Raw genomic sequence first — 19,704 nt, forward strand, 5'->3', positions numbered from 1 at the left:
CTGGATGGGCCATTGGCCTGATCCAACATGGCTTCTCTCATGTTCTTATGTGACACAGAGTGTTGGACTGGATGGGTCATTAGCCTGATCCAACAGGGCTTCTCTTATGTTCTTATGTGACACAGAGTGTTGGACTGGAGGGGCCACTGGCCTGATCCAACATGGCTTCTCTTATGTAACAGAACGCTTGCTGTTCAAGCAATTGTCTCAAAAGAAATCATCCCAAGACTAAAAGTGAAGCTTTCTGAATCAGAGCATAGACAGACCCACACAAGAATCTGCAGGAATTTGGCTCACTAGTTTGTAAGAGAACTCCAGAGCCCTCTCCTAGGGTACATAACCAATACATTTGTGTGCCAGACAAATCCAGGCCTTTTCGCTCCCATCCACAGAGTTCTTTCTCAAATGCTCCAGATCCCATGAAACGGAGCCAGGCCCAGCCATGGACGAGTCCGAGCTAATTCCGCATTTGTGAGCGGTGGCCGTAGCCACGCGAGCGAGAGGGAAGCAAGCTGCATTAGAGAAAGTAGGTCAGCGTCACGCCGTCCAAAGAGCGCAGGGCTAGGAAATCAGGTTTTTAAAGGGAGGCTTTAAGCCCTGCACCCAATGGCCTGTGTGACGGTTTATCATATGATGATGGCTTGCGGGTGTATTTATTCCGGCCCCCGGGGAGAGCTCCTGGCTTTCGGCTCTCACTGCAGCTCAGCTCCCAAGGGGGTCTTTTAGCAATGCAGAGCATCGCAGAACACGGCAGGCTGAATGCCACGGGCAAAATGACCTTCCTTTCCCGAATGGAAACCTTTGCAGCCGCCCACAGGCTGAGCAGGTAATGGTGTGGGGGGAGAGGGACGGGCGGTGAGGAGTGGGGAGGAGAGGCTGTTTGGTTTCTTCAACAGCCAAGCAGCTGGTCTGGTATTGGGTGTCGGAGCATTTTAAGGGACATTTGTGTGGAGGTCTCACTCCCCGTGGCGCAGGGTGTTAAAGCTGCAGTCCTGCCATCCTAAGCTCTGCTCACGACCTGAGTTCGATCCCCGGCAGAAGCTGGGGTTTCAGGTAGCCGGCTCGAGGTTGACTCTGCCTTCCGAGGTCGGTCCAATGAGTCCCCAGCTTGCTGGGGGGAAAGCGTAGATGACTGGGGAAGACAATGGCAAACCACCCCGTCAAAAGTCTGCCGTGAAAAAGTCTGTTGTGAAAGCAACGTCACCCCAGAGTCGGAAATGACTGGTGCTTGCAGAGGGGACCTTTCCTTTGCCTCACTCCCCATACCTGACAGATTACCCACAATGCTGTGGATTCTGAGAACCCAGGGAGCTCAGATGCTGTTCACCGCACCATCTAGGGCAGGGGTGGCCAAACTTGCTTAACGTAAGAGCCACATAGAGTAAATGTCAGATGTATGAGAGGTGCAAAACATGAATGTCAGATGTTTAAGAGCAGGCAGGCAGGAAAGAAGGAAATAGAGGGAGAGGTGGAAAGAAAGCAACTTTAACTTTACGAGCTTTTTTTTTCCCAAACCATTGGCTGGCTTGACTTGGAGAAGTGCTTTAAAGAGACCAATGCCTTCTCCAAGCCAGCCAATAGAGCGATGGGGGCTTGGAGAGCCACACAATATGCGTGAAAGAACCACAATTTGGCCACCCCGGATCTAGAAGAAGATGAAGATATTGGATTTATATCCCGCCCTCCACTTCAAAGAGTCTCAGAGCGGCTCCCAATTTCCTTTCCCTTCCTCCCCCACAACAGACACCCTGTGAGGTAGACGAAGATATTGGATTTATATCCCACCCTCCACTCTGAAGAGTCTCAGAGCGGCTCACCATCTCCTTTCCCTTCCTCCCCCACAACGGACACACTGTGAGGTAGACGAAGATATTGGATTTATATCCCGCCCTCCACTCTGAAGAGTCTCAGAGCGGCTCACAATCTCCTTTCCCTTCCTCCCCCACAACAGACACCCTGTGAGGTAGATGAAGATATTGGATTTATATCCCGCCCTCCACTCCGAAGAGTCTCAGAGCGGCTCACCATCTCCTTTCCCTTCCTCCCCCACAACAGACACCCTGTGAGGTAGATGAAGATATTGGATTTATATCCCGCCCTCCACTCCGAAGAGTCTCAGAGCGGCTCACAATCTCCTTTACCTTCCTCCCCCACAACAGTCACCCTGTGAGGTGGGTGGGGCTGGAGAGGGCTCTCACAGCAGCTGCCCTTTCAAGGACAACCTCTGCCAGAGCTATGGCTGACCCAAGGCCATTCCAGCAGGTGCAAGTGGAGGAGTGGGGAATCAAACCCCGTTCTCCCAGATAAGAGAGCTCTGGCTGACCTAAGGCCATTCCAGCAGGTGCAAGTGGAGGAGTGGGGAATCAAACCCGGTTCTCCCAGATAAGAGCCCGCACACTTCACCACTACACCAAACTGGCTCTCCTGTCCCCAAAGAGAAGCCAATACAAGCCGGGGTCTGGCTGAAGAGCAAGGCTATGGAGGGCTTGCTGTTTCACAGTCTCTCCCAGGGTTGCCAGCTCTGGGTTAGGAAATTCCTGGAGATTTGAGGGCCGGAGCTTTGGGAAGGTGGGGTTTGGGAGCCTACGCCACAGAGTCTACCTTCCAAAGCAGCCACTGTCTCGAGGTGAGCAATATAAGATAACCACCAGAAGCAATAAAACTTTCATGTCAAGCGTGTAAATAGGCGTTTTTAGTGAAGCTAAACGAAAACAGAACCAAGGAACGCTGCACATTCCTGAAATTTTCCCCACAAAGTCTCTCAACAGTCACAAAGAATGTTAGCCTCTTCCAATAGGACTTAATGAAGACCTGAGTGAAGTCTTTAAATTCTCAGTGTTCCACTTGTGATGGTGCGGAGAGAATAAGGGCCCGCTTTAAAAGGACTCCTCACGGTTCCAATAGAAACCATGTAGAACCACTAGCAGCAAATTAGAGCATGTGTGGATCCAACGTTGTAAAGCATACAGCTGTGGCTCCACGTAATGTCGGGAGAAAGAGGCTGAGGAAGAACTAACTATTGAAACCGTGAGGAGTCCTTTTAAAAGCAGTTCCTTATTCTCTCTGCACAGTTAAAGTGACCACGCTCCTTTTAAATGCCTTCCCTCCATTTGAAGATAGTGGCACCATGAAAGATAGTGGCACCTTTTTGGGGGGCTCATAGAATTGGACCCTGTCCAATCTTTTTGAAGCTTGGGGGGGGGGTTGAGAAGAGGCACCAGATGCTATGCTGAAAATTTAGTGCCTCTACCTCAAAAAACAGCCACTCCAGATACTTGCAGATCAATTCCTCATTACTCCCTATGGGAATTGGTCTCCATAGGGAATAATGGAGTGCCCAGCAGACATTTCCCTCCCCCCACCGCTTTCTGATGACCTTGAAGAGGGGGGAAGGCCTCCAAATGGGGGGATGCCCTGTCCCCACCTGGGGATTGGCAACCCTACTCTATCCACTTTCTGCACCCCATGCCCAATTTTCATAAGGATACTTTCACCCACTTTTCCTCCACTCAGTAGTGAACTTAAATCAGTTTATAGTATTAAGCCCAAATACACAGAGGCCAACTGGATAGAAATCAGCTTTGCTGCTGATTCGTTACACCGTGTGCTAGTGGGAGACGTTGGTGAGCGCCAGAGACGGTTATGTGCAGTTTGATTTTCATTTTAATCTACTATTAACACTGCAGTACTGCAGTTCGAACTCTCCGCTCACTACCTGAGTTTGATCCCGGCGGAAGCTGAGATCAGGTAGCCAACTCAAGGTTGACTCAACCGTCCATCCTTCTGCATTATTGTTGTTGTTCCCTCACCGTGAGTGGCCCTGAGCCCACTCGCAGGGAGAGTAGGATATAAATCCAAAGATAAATGTAAATAAATAAATGCTTTTTAAATGCAAGTTGGCAATGGAGCTTACATCCACAAACTAACGTACGAGGAAGAGAGGAGGCAGTGCCAGTGGTGGGCATCTGCCCTTGAGGGCAACAGGCAGGTATTCATGGGTTTCCCTTGGGTAGACATTCTAAGGGCAAGACATCCCTATGCGTGCCCGTACAACTTGCCAGTGCTTAAATTCAAAATTACTGTGGGCACTCATCACTTGACTAATGCACAACTGGTTTTCACCAGCCCATAGAAGACATAATCCCTGCAGTATTACAGAATTCCTGATACAATTTTCACTAGGAAAAGAAAAATAAGAAAATATTGGATTTATAACCCACCCTATACTCTGTGGCGCAGAGTGGGAAAGCGGAAGCTGGGTTCAGGTAGCCGGCCCAAGGTTGACTCAGCCTTCCATCCTTCCGAGGTCGGTCAAAGGAGTCCCCAGCTTGCTGGGGGGAAAGTGTAGATGACTGGGGAAGGCAAGGGCAAACCACCCCATAAAAAGTCTGCCGTGAAAACGCTGTGAAAGCAACGTCACCCCAGAGTCGGAAACGACCGGTGCTTGCACAGGGGACCTTTCCTTTCCTATACTCTGAATCTGCGTGAATCTGAGATGTGTTTTGCTTCTACGTGGGGGGAATGTCTCAAAAAACTTGATGCGGCACAATCAAGAAAGGGGATCTGTCTCTTTTATTTCAACTTGGCCATTTTTAAGTGGATTTTTCTGAAATCAGACCAGACGATGGCCCCTCACTCTGCGAGGACTCTCCAGACCAAATTTCGGATCAATGGGACAAGTTCCCTTCATTTGATGAAGAGTAGAATGTAAAAGCATTTAACCAACCTGATGGAACGTTGGGAGTTACTCCCACGACTCTCTAATACGAACACAAAAATAGTTGCGCTGGATTGGGTCCGGTTTCTGTCCTTCATGCTACTCATCCAGACACCTCTGGCAGATTCAAAGCAAGCTGCAAAGGAGACATCCGCTCCCTGTTCTTGCTCTGGTATACTACTCCTGAATATGGAAGTTCCATTTGAAGAAGAAGAAGAAGAATTACAGATTTATACCCCGCCCTTCTCTCTGAATCAGAGACTCAGAGCGGCTTACAATCTCCTGTATCTTCTCCCTCCCACAACAGACACTCTATAAGGTGGGTGGGGCTGGGAGGGCTCTCACAGCAGCTGCCCTTTCAAGGACCACCTCTGCCAGAGCTATGGCTGACCCAAGGCCGTTCCAGCAGGTGCAAGTGGAAGAGTGGGGAATCAAACCCGGTTCTCCCAGATAAGAGTCCGCGCACTTAACCACTACACCACACTGGCTCTCTAGATTTTAGCAATCTAGTTAAAAGCAGATAATAACAGAGTTTTCTTCCATGACCAAGAGATCTGCAGTACAATCAGTAGCATTACGTCCTCCAAATGGAGTCTCATTTAGCTCAGCTGAATCACACACACTAAATAATGGGGAGGGACGGTGGCTCAGTGGTAGAGCATCTGCTTGGGAAGCAGAGGGTCCCAGGTTCAATCCCTGGCATCTCCAACTAAAAAGGGTCCAGGCAAATAGGTGTGAAAAACCTCCGCTTGAGACCCTGGAGAGCCGCTGCCAGTCTGAGAAGACAATACTGACTTTGATGGACCAAGGGTCTGATTCAGTATAAGGCAGCTTCATATGTCCATATGTCCAATGCACTTTCAAATCCACTTTCCAACTGGATTTTACTGTGGGAACTAGCAAAATCCCGTTGGAAAGTAGATTGAAAGTGCATTATTTAGTCTGTGCGATCACAGCCTGAATCTCAGTCCGTGGGAAGCAAACTTAGAACAGTGTTAATGCCTTATAGATTGTACATTGGCTTGCCAACTCAATCCTGGGAAGTTCCTGGAGATTTGGAGCCAGTGCCTGCACAGAGGAGAACTTGGGGAGGGATTTCACCTAGAATCTATGGTATACCATAGAGTTTGCCTTCTGAAGCTCAGGGAACTGATCTCTGTAGTCTGTCGAACAGTTGTAATTCTGGGAGAAGTGCAGACCCCACCCAGAGATTAGCAGTCCTGCAGTTTCTGCTCCAGAATTGCTTATCCTGCTACACGACACATGAAAGGAAATGGGGAGGTGCCCATTTTAACAACTGGCTTATTAACATCTCTCCCCCAACCCCACTCCCTTTGATCTTCCAGCAAATTGCTGAATGATGAAGAAAACCGGAAGTTCTTTGGGAAATGCAACCATAGCCACGGCCACAATTATAAAGGCAAGTGGCTCTCTCTGTCATGCATGCTTTGCCAGCCGTCTCTGGCTGCAGATGGGAGCAAATAAACTACTCAGTGGGTGCCCGGGGGAGGAGGCAGCCAGGATGCAAACGCGCGCCTTGGCCCATCCGGGGGAAACGGCTCCCCTCTTTCCCTCTGCGGTGAACGTTTCAGTCCCTTGTGAGACCCGGAGATGCACTTCCCCAGCTCTTTGCTGCCCTCTCCTGGTAATGAGATGGAACTGCTGCTAATGAAAAGCCGACTCTTCCTGTTGAAAAGAGCAAAAGTCCAAGGACACCAGAAAGACTACCAAGATTTGTGGAGGGCTGCCAAGTCCAATTCAAGAAATATCTGGGGATTTTGGGGGTGGAGCCAGGAGATTTTGGGGGGTGGAGCCAGAAGACATTGGGGTAGAGCCAGGAGTAAGGCTGTGAGGAGCATAATTGAACTCCAAATGGAGTTCTGGCCATCACATTGAAAGGGACCGCACACCTTTTAAATGCCTTCCCTCCATTGGAAATAATGAAGGATAGGGGCACCTTCTTTGGGGGCTCATAGAATTAGACCCCTGATCCAATCTTCTTGAAACTTGGAGGGTATTTTGGAGAGAGGCACTGGATGCTATGCTGAATACTTGGTGCTTCTACCTCAAAAAACAGGGCCCCTGAGTCCCAGATAACCACAGGTCAATTCTCTATTATACCCTATGGGAATAAGTCTCCATATGGAATAATAGAGATCCCAGCAGACATTTCCCCCCCACCCCGCTTTCTGATGACCCTGAAGTGGGGGGGTCCTCCACACCGGGGGATCCCTTGCCCCCACTGGGGATTGGCAACCCTAGATTTGTAGCAGAGAAGGAGCTTTCTGAAGAAGTGATCTGTGACTCACAAAAGCTCCTCCCCTGCCACAAATCTTGTTAGACTTCCAGGTGCTCCTGTTTTGCTCCTTTCTGCTGCTACAGACGGACTAACTTGGCTCCCCGCCTTGATCTGATATCTCCTCCTTGCTTTTCAGTGGTGGTGACTGTACGTGGAGAGGTAAGCATTCCCGCTCATTTCTCCTTTTGCAAAGAACACACAAACACAACCTTAGGTACAAATTGGAGATTCACAGCTTCCTTGAGGCTTGAGCCAGCCGCCTGTTTCAGTGCTTGGCAGGGAGATCTGAGAGCCAGTGTGGTGTGGTGGCTGGAGCATAGACAGCTTCAAGAGGGGATTTGATAAGCATATGGGGCACGTAACATAAGAACATCAGAGCATAAGAACATAAGAGAAGCCATGTTGGATCAGGCCAATGGCCCCTTCAGTCCAACACTCTGTGTCACATAAGAACATAAGAGAAGCCCTGCTGGATCAGGCCAATGGCCCATCCAGTCCAACACTCTGTGTCACATAAGAACATAAGAGAAGCCCTGCTGGATCAGGCCAATGGCCCATCCAGTCCAACACTCTGTCACATAAGAACATAAGAGAAGCCCTGCTGGATCAGGCCAATGGCCCATCCAGTCCAACACTCTGTGTCACATAAGAACATAAGAGAAGCCCTGCTGGATCAGGCCAATGGCCCATCCAGTCCAACACTCTGTCACATAAGAACATAAGAGAAGCCATGTTGGATCAGGCCAATGGCCCATCCAGTCCAACGCTCTGTGTCACACTGTGGCAAAAAAAAAAAAAAAACAGATGCCATCAGGAGGTCCATCAGTGGGGCCAGGACACTAGAAGCACTTCCACTGTGGCCCCCCAAGCATCAAGAATGAAGAGCATCTCTGCCCCAGACATTGTGTTCCATCTACACCTTGTGGCCACTCATGGGTCTCTTCTCCATATGTATATCCAATCTATGCTATTGTAAGGTGCCTTGGGGTCACTTAGTTATGCCCAAAAAACAAGTGTAAAGGTGTTTCAATAAAGACTTTGATTTTAAAATGTAAAAGAAAAATACTTGTCTTACAGATGAATCCCATCAGTGGCATGTTTATGAACATTTACCAGCTTCAGGAATATATGCAGGTAATTCCAGGTTTCTGACTAAAACCTATTGTGTCTGTTAAAATGGCTCTCTGCTGAAACTATACTCTGGAGAGAACAGAATTCAGCAGAAACCTCCACCGTCAGGGAAACAGCAGCAGAATCCCTGTAAACACGCCTGACCTAGAAAGTACTTTTCTATGAACGTATGAAGCTGCCTTCGACTGAATCAGACCCTCCTGTGTCCATCAAAGTCAGTCTTGTCTACTCAGACTGGCAGCAGCTCTCCAGGGTCTCCAGCAGAGGTTTTTCATGCCTATTTGCCTGGACCCTTTTGAGTTGGAGATGCTGGGGATTGAACCTGGGACCTCTTGCTTACCAAGCAGATGCTCTACCACTGAGCCACAGCCCCTCCCTGAACATATGAAGTTGCCTTCCACTGAATCAGACCCTCGGTCCATCAAAGTCAGTATTGTCTACTCAGACTGGCAGCAGCTCTCCAGGTCTAGCTGAAGTTTTTCATGCCTATTTGTCTGGACTCTTTTTAGTTGGAGATGCTGGGGATTGAACCTGGGACCTCCTGCTTACCAAGCAGACGCTCTACCACTGAGCCACTGTCCCTCCCTAAAGTCAGTCTTGTCTACTCACACTGGCAGCGGCTCTTTCTCCAGGGTCTCCAGCTGAGGTTTTTCCCGCCTATTTGCCTGGACCCTTTTTAGTTGGAGATGCTGGGGATTGAACCTGGGACCTTCTGCTTACCAAACAGATGCTCTACCACTGAGCCACCATCCCTCCCCAAGATGAACATATATATATGGACATATGAAGCTGCCTTCTACTGAATCAGACCCTCAGTCCATCAAAGTCAGCATTGTCTACTCAGACTGGCAACAGCTCTTTCTCCAGGGTCTCAAGCTGAGGTTTTTCACGCCTACTTGCCTGGACCCTTTTAAGTTGGAGATGCCGGGGATTGAACCTGGGGCCTTCTGCTTACCAAGCAGATGCTCTACCACTGAGCCACCGTCCCTCCCCAACTTAGTGCTCCAGGTGAGGCAGGAAACATCACCAGACGGGGTTCTGCCCACAGAAAGGCCATCTTCCCTGAAGTCCCCGCCTATAAAAGGCCTCAAACACCATTCTCTTCTTAGGAGAGGTGAATAACTTAGCGCTGGGAGGCCCTGGAGTTGGCAGCCCCACCAAACCCTGAGAAATGAATTCATGTCTTTGTGTTCGGGCCAGGGGAACTGATTTTCTAGGGCCCCTCCACCTGTTTTAAGCTCCAGCAGGGAAACAACAGGTACAATCTTGGGCTTACTGCAGTTGCGAGGGGCCATCTCTCCGGGGGAGGGTTGCCAAGTCCAATTCAAGAAATATCTGGGGACTTTGGGGGTGGAGCCAGAAGACTTTGGGGGTGGAGCCAGAAGGCTTTGGGGGTGGAGCCAGGAGCAAGGGTGTGACAAGCGTAATTGAACTCCAAAGGGAGTTCTGGCCATCACATTTGAAGGGACTGCACACCTTCTATAAATGCCTTCCCTCCAGTGGAAACAACGAAGGATAGGGGCACCTTCTTTGGGGGCTCATAGAATGGGTCCAATCCTTTTGAAACTCGGAGGGTGCTTTGAGGAGACGCATCAGATGCTGCAAATCTGGTGCATCTACCTGAAAAAAACAGCTCTTCTAGAGCCCCAGATACTCGTGGATCAATTTTCCATTATACCCTATTGGAATATTATACCAATTCCATTATACTCTATAGGGAATAGTGGAGTTCCCAGCTGACATTTCCCTCCCCTCCCCTTGCTTTCTGATGACCCTGAAGCGGGGGGAGGGCCTCCAAACTGGGGGATCCCCTGCCCCACCTGGGGGACTGGGGCACCATAGCCGCAATCCCGATTTCCCACCCGCCCCCCTTTTGCAGGTAACTTCCTGTCTAGCAATTCAGACACTGATTCTCAGCATCACAATTGGCCCTCCAGTGCCAAGGTAGGGGCCTCGCATTTCTTTTTGGCAACCCTGACTCACCTCTGTCTTTGTTGTCTTCAGGAAGCTATTCTGGAGCCTCTGGACCACAAGAACCTGGACCAGGACGTGGATTTTTTTGCTGATGTTGTAAGGTGAGGTTGAGGAGACCGGGGGGGGGGGCAGTGATAAAGTTGCTCCCCCACCCCCCGCACTCTTCAGAACTTGGCTCTTTTGTGCAAGGGAATTCTTTATGTTCTGTATTCAGAAAAGAAATCTAGCTAATACTTATGAAACGTTTCAGTCTGCAATGGCGGCCATGCCTTGCTTTGCTCTACAGCTGGGAAACCGGCAATTAATCTGTTTACTTCATTTTTACCCTGACCCAAACCAGCTGACTTCAGCCCTCCATTTTATCCTCCCAATGACCCTGTGAGGTAGGCCAGGATGAGAACAGGTGACTGGCCCAGTGAACTGGCAGGGCAAAGAGGAAGAGACAAGCTGACATGCCCGAGGCTAATGGGTAGATTTGTGGCAGTGATGAAATTTGAACTCGGGTCTCTTGAGTCTAATTTTTATATCCATACAAGCTCCGGTTTCAGATATTGGAAAAATGCCACTAACTGGATTCCAAACCTCATAGATGACTTTTTTATTTATTTGGTGCAGAATTTAAAGACTTATTTGGGTGGCAGAGGCTAAAGAATGGGTTAGTGGGAAGGCAGCTGGAATGTACAGCTGGAAAAAGTGACACATTTGGCGCCAGTCTGTGACCACCCTGCAGTCACCTCTTTCCCTCCTGATGGCTCTCTAAGAGATCAGCAGGAATTTGTGCTTCAGACAGCCTGTCCTTGAAACTGTTGCTGGTGCTACAGTGAGGTCAAGGGCTTTTTGGTGGTGGGCCCATTCTTTTCAACAGCCCACCAGACTGGGTGGGGAAGGCCCAGTCCAAAGGTCCAAAGGGTGATTAACATGTGGAATTCACTGCCACAGGAGGTGGTGGCGGCCACAAGCATAGCCACCTTCAAGAGGGGTTTAGATAAAAATATGGAGCAGAGGTCTATCAGTGGCTATTAGCCACAGTGTGTGTATTTATATATATATATAAAAAAATTTTGGCCACTGTGTAACACAGAGGGTTGGACTGGATGGGCCGTTGGCCTGATACAACATGGCTTCTCTTATGTTCTTAAGGCCCTTCCTGTCTGCTTTTTCTTGCACGCTCCTCCATTTGCAATTTGGGTATCTGCATTTTAAATGGGTTCATTTGGACCACTGTGATTTGTGTCCTTGGACCCGGTTGCTGCTCCCTTAAGCTGCTTTGAGTCTAAGAAGGTGAGACAGAAATGTTTCAGATAAATACATTTTAAATAAATGCATTCCATCATTATGCACAAGTGACACAGAAGCTGAAAAATCCCACATCCTGAGGACTCTTCTGTTTTTACAAAATAGTAATGACTCTAGTAGCGCCTTTAAGTCGAACATATTTTGTAGCTTATGCTACAACAAAATTTGTTAGTCTTAAAGGTGATAATGATGATGATGATGATGATGATATTGGATTTATATCCCGCCCTCCACTCCGAAGAGTCTCAGAGCGGCTCACAATCTCCTTTCCCTTCCTCCCCCACAACAGACACCCTGTGAGGTGGGTGGGGCTGGAGAGGGCTCCCACAGCAGCTGCCCTTTCAAGGACAACTTCTGCCAGGGCTATGGCTGACCCAAGGCCATTCCAGCAGGTGCAAGTGGAGAAATGGGGAATCAAACCCGGTTCTCCCAGATAAGAGTCCGCACACTTAACCACTACACCATACTGGCTCTCTACACCAAACTGGCTCTATCATCTATGCTACTGGACTCTACTATTTTGCAGCAACAGACTAACACAGCTAACTCCTTTGTACTTTTACGGGGTTTCTAGTCCTCAAGGATACAAAGATGTGCTTGAAAAGGCATGGCAACATCTCAGAAGTTAGGCTGGGGGTGGTGTGTGCTAAGAAAGACCCACTGACCAGAAGTGCCTCATTTGACACCTTAATTCTCTCCAGAAAAATGTGTGGGACAAAGTCTGAAGCTCTGGAAGGGGGCCAGTATTTCAGGGGCTTTAAGACCCTGTGCTAATGTCTCTGTCCCCTAAGTAGCAGAATAAAACTACTTAAAATCAGCAGCGCAAATATATCCGTATTTTATAGAAGGTTGAGAATCCCTAGGCGAAGCTTGTAAAGCCAGCATGGACAATCACTAAAGCCGACTCTACCTCTAGAAGAAAGTGGCTCACTGAGAAATCTATTCAGAAAGCTGCTGTTTTATAGGACCAGCTGAAACCCCATTGGATGGACTGAATCACCTGACTGCTGCTGACCCAGGAATTTGTACTGCCACCTTCTGGCCAGCCGCCGTAGGTGTTGCATGAGCAGAGCAGAGAGAGACTAGGTGTTCCCCTCTTCCAGCAAACCACCTTGGTGGTGAGGAGTCCCACCTTTTACACGTGTGTAACTGTTCATGAAGTGTTGCGGGGAAACCCTATTCATACATTACCAATTTCTGCCGGATCAATAACGGAGGCTGCGGAAACGAGGAATCAGGAAAACAGCTTCTTTATTTAACGTGCATAAGCGCTCTACACACGGGCTCCAGACCCGAGGGTCTGAGCAAATGCCTGCAGCTACGTGCCCTCTTTTATAGGGCGTCTCCACCTCAACTCCTGGGAGGACGCCTACGTACTTCACCCATATTTCGGGTTGTTTTTCAGCTCTCTGGGCCCCTCTTGGAGCCCCTCTTGTGCCAGTTTACCAGCTCCCTGGCCCTTTGTTAGGGCTCCTATTTGTCCCTTGTTCCCTTTTCTAGAAATATTTCACCCACACCCATACATCTTCTTGCTCCATTTCCAGCACCTGCCGTGGTTCCTTTTAGGCTTCTTTCTACCGCTTTCACCCTGTGGTTTAGAAAGGTCAATGACCCTTCACAGTTCCCTTTTTCTCTGCAAGCTAGCACTCCTTGCTACAGACTGCTTATAGAAGATTATTTCTCGCAAGCACTTTTATATATTTCTAGCATTGCTAAAGCCATATATATTGATTACGTATTTGGTATTGATTCTTGTTCTTATCGATCCACCGCTATAGAAGCAGTACAAATCTGTGCCTCAAAAGGTCACAACATTCTGGATTTCTTCCACCAGACGCAGTTCTGTTGGAGCAGAGGACAGACTTGAGTTGAGAGTTAAAGGAGTAACTAACACGAATTTGAGCAGACTGCGGAGGATGGTGGAAGACAGGAGGGCCTGGCATGACTTGGTCCACGGGGTTGCAAAGAGTTGGACTCGACTGTGTAACTGAACAACAAAAACCTTTATACCGGGGTGGCCAAACTAGCTTAACGCAAGAGCCACATAGAATAAATGTCAGATGTTTGAGAGCTTCAAGGCATGAATGTTTGAGAGCCACAAGATGGATGGCTGGATGGCGGATAGAAGATGGATGGATGGATGGATGGATGGATGGATGGATGGATGGATGGATGATGGATGGATGGATAGAGGATGGATGGATGGATGGATGGATGGATGGATGGATAGAGGATGGATGGATAGAGGATGGATGGATGGATGGATGGATGGATGGAAGATAGAAGGTGGATGATGGATAGATAGATGATGGATGGATAGATGTTGGATGGATGGATGGATAGATGAAAGATGAAAGATGGAATGAAAGATGAAAGATGAAATGATAGACGATAGACGGACAGACAGACAGACAGACAGACAGAGGCAGAAATAAAGCAACTTTAACTTTAAATGCATTCTCCAAGCTGCTGGCTAGCTTGGCTTGGAGAAGTGATTTAAAAAGACAAATGCCTTCTCCAAGCCAGCTGATGGGGTACTGGAGGCTTCAAGAGCCACACAATATCTATGAAAGAGCCACATGCGGCTTCCGAGCCACAGTTTGGGCACCCCTGCTTTGTACAATGCCATGCATCACCTGCGTTTTCCTTTCCCTCATCATTCTCTCTGTGCTTTTTTTGCAGCACGACGGAGAACTTAGCCATATACATCTGGAACAACCTGGAAAAAATCCTCCCGGCAGGATGCCTGCACAAAGTCAAGCTCTACGAATCTGACAAAAACTTCATTGTTTACAAGGGAGAATAAAAAAATGTAGACAACGCAAGACGGGGGCTCTGGCTGGGAGCGCCTTCCCCCATGTGTCATGTTAACACTCAGTCTGGATTCAGTCTGACAGTCTTTCGTAAGAACATGTGCGAGCGTTTCCAAGCCTGGAATGTGAGCGGGGGAGACGGTCATGGTCTTTAACCATAGACTTTTCTCTTAGTCTGGTGGTCGGACTTGGGAAAATGTTCTTCCTGCAGCTAAGGGCAATTTCTTTGGGGCTAAACTGTCTCGCACTAGGGTTGCCATGGCCAATTCAAGAAATATCCGGGGACTTTGGGGGTGGAGCCAGGAGACGTTGGGGGTGGAGCCAGGAGACATTGGGGGTGGAGCCAGGAGACTCTGGGGTGGAGCCAGGAGACTTTGGAGGTGGAGCCAGGAGACTTTGGAGGTGGAGCCAGGAGACATGGGGGTGGAGCCAGGGGACTTTGGGGTGGAGCCAGAAGACATTGGGGATGGAACCAGGAGATTTTGGGGTGGAGCCAGGAGACATTGGGGTGGAGCCAGGAGACATTGGGGGTGGAGCCAGGAGCGAGGTTGCAACGAGCATAATTGAACTCCGAAGGGAGTTCTGGCCATCCCATTTCAAGGAACCGCACACCTTTTCAATGCCTTCATTGAAAATAATGAAGGATTGGGGCACCTTCTTTTCAGGAGCGTCGAATTCAACCCCCTGGTGCAATCTTTTTGAAACTTGGAGGGTGTTTTGAGGAAAGGCACCGGATGCTATGCTGCAAATCTGGTGGTCAAATGTAACAGCCAGTTGAAATCAGGAGCCATAGGGAATGACCCTTAAAGGAAAACATGTCTGAACCTGGCTTGGTTGTGGATTGTAAATGCTTTGTGCTCCTCCTCCTGCCATTTGTATTTGAACAATTCATGCTAGTTACCCATGAAGCACACAGGTTAGTCAGTGTTAGTCAGTCTGCCCCCAGTACACTCTGCCCCACGGTGCAGAGTGGTAAAGCTGCAGTACCACAGTCCGAGCTCTCTGCCCACAACCTGAGTTTGATCCCGGCGGAAGCTGGGTTCAGGTAGCCGGCTCAAGGTTGACTCAGCCTTCCATCCTTCTGAAGCCAGTAAAGTGAGTCCCCAGCTTGCAGAGGAGAAGGTGTAGAGGACTGGGGAAGGCCATGGCAAACCACCCCGTAAAAAAAAGTCTGCCATGAAAATGTCACGATGCATCATCACCCCAGAGTCAGAAACGACTGGTGCTTGCACAGGGGACTACCTTTACCTTTTTTAGTACCCATGAGTATGGATTAAATCCTGGCACAGTGTCCCCTTGGTTGGGGACTAACTCTGGTTAATTTGTACACTTTCCTTCGTACATCATAAGCAAAAGAAAGTTAAACCTTGATTTGCAGCACGAGAAAAGAGAGGAGGCATGAGATGTGCAAAAAAAAAACCCTATTTTTTTGTGAATCCTCAGTTCATAAGTGATGTCTGAATACAAGCTCACGTGGTTGCATGAATTATCCGGGGAGATTCTCAACATCCTGCCCTCTCTCCCTCGGCACACAACTTGGGAATTCAACATTTCCACTTTCGAGGCAAATCAGAGGTTGTCAGTGTCCAAATCTGAAACAACCTGCTCTCTTCTACAACCAGCGTTAAACCAGAGTCTGGAATCCTTCTTTAGAGGGAAAAAGGAACAAACTGAAGATTATTTGTGACAAAAAATGAATGTTTTCATTTGCAAGAGCTGAGCTCAAGGTCAAGAGAGCCCTGGAACATGAACACACACGCGCAAGCACAGAGCTCATTCACATGACAAACCATTACTTCTCATTATGCCTGAACTTTGCCACTGCGTTCATGATATGAGATCGCCTCTAGGGCACTGAGCCAGTGGGCACAATGGCGAGCCATCACGCATGGCTGTAGCTGTCAAAGCATCCACTGGCATGGCTCAAATCCCCCTCCCCCTTTGTGGTGTGCTGTGTCATCATAAGAAGAAGAAGATGAAGAAGATATTGGATTTATATCCCGCCCTCCACTCCGAAGAGTCTCAGAGCGGCTCACAATCTCCTTTCCCTTCCTCCCCCACAACAGACACCCTGTGAGGTGGGTGGGGCTCAGAGGGCTTTCCCAGCAGCTGCCCTTTCAAGGACAGAGTCTCAGAGCAACTCACAATCTCCTTTACCTTCCTCCCCCAAAACAGACACCCTGTGAGGTAGATGAAGATATTGGATTTATATCCCACCCTCCACTCCAAAGAGTCTCAGAGCGGCTTACAATCTCCTTTACCTTCCTCCCCCAAAACAGACACCCTGTAAGGTAGATGAAGATATTAGATTTATATCCCGCCCTCCACTCGGAAGAGTCTCAGAGCGGCTCACAATCTCCTTTACCTTCCTCCCCCACAACAGACACTCTGTGAGGTAGATGAAGATATTGGATTTATATCCTGCCCTCCACTCTGAAGAGTCTCAGAGCAGCTCACAATCTCCTTTACCTTCCTCCCCCACAACAGACACTCTGTGAGGTAGATGAAGATATTGGATTTATATCCCGCCCTCCACTCCGAAGAGTCTCAGAGCGGCTCACAATCTCCTTTACCTTCCTCCCCCACAACAGACACCCTGTGAGGCGGGTGGGGCTGGAGAGGGCTCTCACAGCAGCTGCCCTTTCAAGGACAACCTCTGCCAGAGCTATGGCTGACCCAAGGCCATGCTAGCAGGTGCAAGTGGAGGAGTGGGGAATCAAACCCGGTTCTCCCAGATAAGAGTCCGCACACTTAACCACTACGCCAAACTGGCTCTCATAAAAGGTGCAAAGAATCTGACAGCAGATCTTAGCTGACTGAGACGCTTCAGTGGGCAGCTAATTGGGCAGCCCACGACACCAGGATGGCTAGCTGGTTTGCACAGTGCAAGATGTTTCATTTTGGTTTTATTTAATAAACAAAAACCTGGATGGAGGCCATTTTCAGGGCTATTAACTTTATGAATGCTGAAGCCCCTGATCCGCTAGGAAATGCTACGCTGTATTAATGCTGAGAAGGTATTTCCCACCGTCGTTTCTGCTCGTTAATGAGCGACATGCATTATTTCACCAGTTAACATCGCAGCCAGAGGTTAAATACTGGTTTGTATTAAATGACCTGGGAGTTTTTTTGGTTTTTTTTGGGGGGAGGGGGGGGAAGCAAAGCTGTGGCTCTCAAATAAGGTAGGTGTCCACCTCCCAGTCTAGACATGCCCTGCTGCTCCATCGCCTCTGTTTGTGTCCATGCATACTGCAAGTGTGCTTCAGAGAAACAAAGGACGTATTTCTTGCAAAGAACTCAAATATAATAAAATTGCTTGGAAGACTGAATTTAGGAAATTTCCTCTGCCCTCAGTATAGCCAAATGGCAATTATGACATTGCCAAGACTAATTTCTGCACCCTTTCCTTTGAATGACTTGCTCCAAACCAACCGGTAAGATCACGGCAGAGCTGGGACTTGAACCCGGGTCCAACCGCCAATATGTTGGAACTGTCTGGGGCAGTGATGCTCTGTATTCTTGGTGCTGGGGGGGCACGGTGGGAGGGCTTCCAGTGTTCTGGCCCCACTGATGGACCACCTAATGGCACTTGGGGGTTTTGGCCACTGTGTGACCCAGAGTGTTGGACTGGAGGGGCCATTGGCCTGATCCAACATGGCTTCTCTTATGTTCTTATGTGACACAGAGTGTTGGACTGGATGGGCCATTGGCCTGATCCATCATGGCTTCTCTTATGTTCTTATGTGACACAGAGTGTTGGACTGGAGGGGCCATTGGCCTGATCCAACATGGCTTCTCTGATGTTCTTATGTGACACAGAGTGTTGGACTGGAGGGGCCATTGGCCTGATCCAACATGGCTTCTCTTATGTTCTTATGTGACACAGAGTGTTGGACTGGAGGGGCCGTTGGCCTGATCCAACATGGCTTCTCTTATGTTCTTATGTGACACAGAGTGTTGGACTGGATGGGTAATTGGCCTGATCCAACATGGCTTCTCTTATGTTCTTACGTGACACGGAGTGTTGGACTGGAGGGGCCACTGGCCTGATCCAACATGGCTTCTCATATGTTCTTATGTGACACAAAATGTTGGACTGGATGGGCTATTGGCCTGATCCAACATGGCTTCTCTTATGTTCTTATGTGACACAGAGTATTGGACTGGATGGCCCACATTTAATTGTAGCATAAGCTTTTATGAAACACAGCTCTCTTCGTCAGATGCATCCGAAGGAGAGCTGTGTTTCTCAAAAGCTTATGTTACAATTAAATGTGTTAGCCTTAAAGGTGCTACTGGACTTTTTACTATTTTTAAGCAAATGAGTCCCCTTAACCTTGCAAATGTAGAAACCACCTGCCACCACGTACCTTCATTAGTCGTCTATGGTACATCAGCAGTAGCAAGGAAACAACCACCAGCACCCTTCCAGTTTGCTAACACAGCCTTGCTTGGTCACCTGGAGGCAAATCCTGCTCACCAGAGGTGACCAGAATGTCTCTTTACCTTATAAATCAAACCACAACCTAATCAAGCCAGGTCTCAGGCAAACCATGCTACAGACACGGCGTGATACTTAGAAGGCACGCAGAATACCACAATCTCCCTAAGAAGACCAGCTGTCTGGAGAGGAGGTTGTGAACTCACAAACATCACTGTTTATCTTATATCCTGTTCACATCACTTCATGCGTCTGTTGCTTATAAAAATCTGCCTCCAGCAACCAAGAAGAAGACTGCAGGTTTATACCCCGCCCTTCTGTCTGAATCAGAGTCTCAGAGCGGCTTACAGTCTCCTTTACCTTCTTCCCCCACAACAGACACCCTGTGATGTGGGTGGGGCTGAGAGGGCTCTCACAGCAGCTGCCCTTTCAAGGACAACCTCTGCCAGAGCTATGGCTGACCCAAGGCCATCCCAGCAGATGCAAGTGGAGATGTGGGGAATCAAACACGGTTCTCCCAGATAAGAGTCTGGGCACTTAACCACCACATCGAACTAGCTCTAGAGAGTACTAGAGTTCACTGGGAGCTGGTCCTGTCCATACTAAGCTGGGGTCAGCAAGCTCTTTATAGCAGGGTCTGCAACACACAGGAAAGTTCAGCGGGCACAGCCTTTTCTTATCTCTCATCCCTCATCCTTTCCATACTGTGCGAAAAGAAGCTGTACCTGGAGAGCTTCTTGTATGTGCAGCATAATGCCCCTGTATAAATCGATGGTGCGGTCTCATTTGGAATACTGTGTACTATTCTGGTCACCGCACCTCAAAAAGGATATTATAGCATTGGAAAAAGTGCAGAAAAAGGCAACTAGAATGATTCAAGGGTTGGAACTTTCCCTATCAAGAAAGGTTCAAACGCTTGGGGCTCTTTAGCTTGGAGAAATGTCGACTGCAGGGTGACATGATAGAGGTTTACAAGATTATGCCTGGGATGAGAAAGTAAAGAAAGAAGTCCTTTTCTCCCTTTCTCACAATA

The 19,704-nt window shown here is 48.6% G+C and overlaps 1 protein-coding gene across 1 annotated transcript; it reads left to right on the forward strand.

The window, feature by feature from the left end:
• The first annotated feature begins 616 nt into the window (after positions 1 to 616).
• LOC132580368 (6-pyruvoyl tetrahydrobiopterin synthase-like) lies at positions 617 to 14,237 on the forward strand. Its single transcript, XM_060251120.1, has 6 exons — positions 617 to 826; positions 6,064 to 6,137; positions 7,153 to 7,175; positions 8,094 to 8,150; positions 10,152 to 10,222; positions 14,100 to 14,237. Exons 1-6 carry the CDS (start codon positions 729 to 731, stop codon positions 14,221 to 14,223), a joined length of 447 nt encoding a protein of 148 aa, XP_060107103.1. The 5' UTR covers positions 617 to 728; the 3' UTR covers positions 14,224 to 14,237.
• The last annotated feature ends 5,467 nt before the right edge of the window (positions 14,238 to 19,704 follow it).

The sequence above is a fragment of the Heteronotia binoei genome, chromosome 12 (genome assembly GCF_032191835.1).
Source record: "Heteronotia binoei isolate CCM8104 ecotype False Entrance Well chromosome 12, APGP_CSIRO_Hbin_v1, whole genome shotgun sequence".
Classification (NCBI taxonomy): domain Eukaryota; kingdom Metazoa; phylum Chordata; class Lepidosauria; order Squamata; family Gekkonidae; genus Heteronotia; species Heteronotia binoei.

Excerpts from the sequence above, each read along its gene's own strand:
- LOC132580368 (XM_060251120.1), top strand. The coding sequence starts at position 729 with ATGCAGAGCATCGCAGAACACGGCAGGCTGAATGCCACGGGCAAAATG. Across the intron at positions 8,151-10,151 it reads AGCTTCAGGAATATATGCAG|GAAGCTATTCTGGAGCCTCT; the intron begins GTAATTCCAGGT and ends TGTTGTCTTCAG. Across the intron at positions 10,223-14,099 it reads TTTTTTGCTGATGTTGTAAG|CACGACGGAGAACTTAGCCA; the intron begins GTGAGGTTGAGG and ends CTTTTTTTGCAG.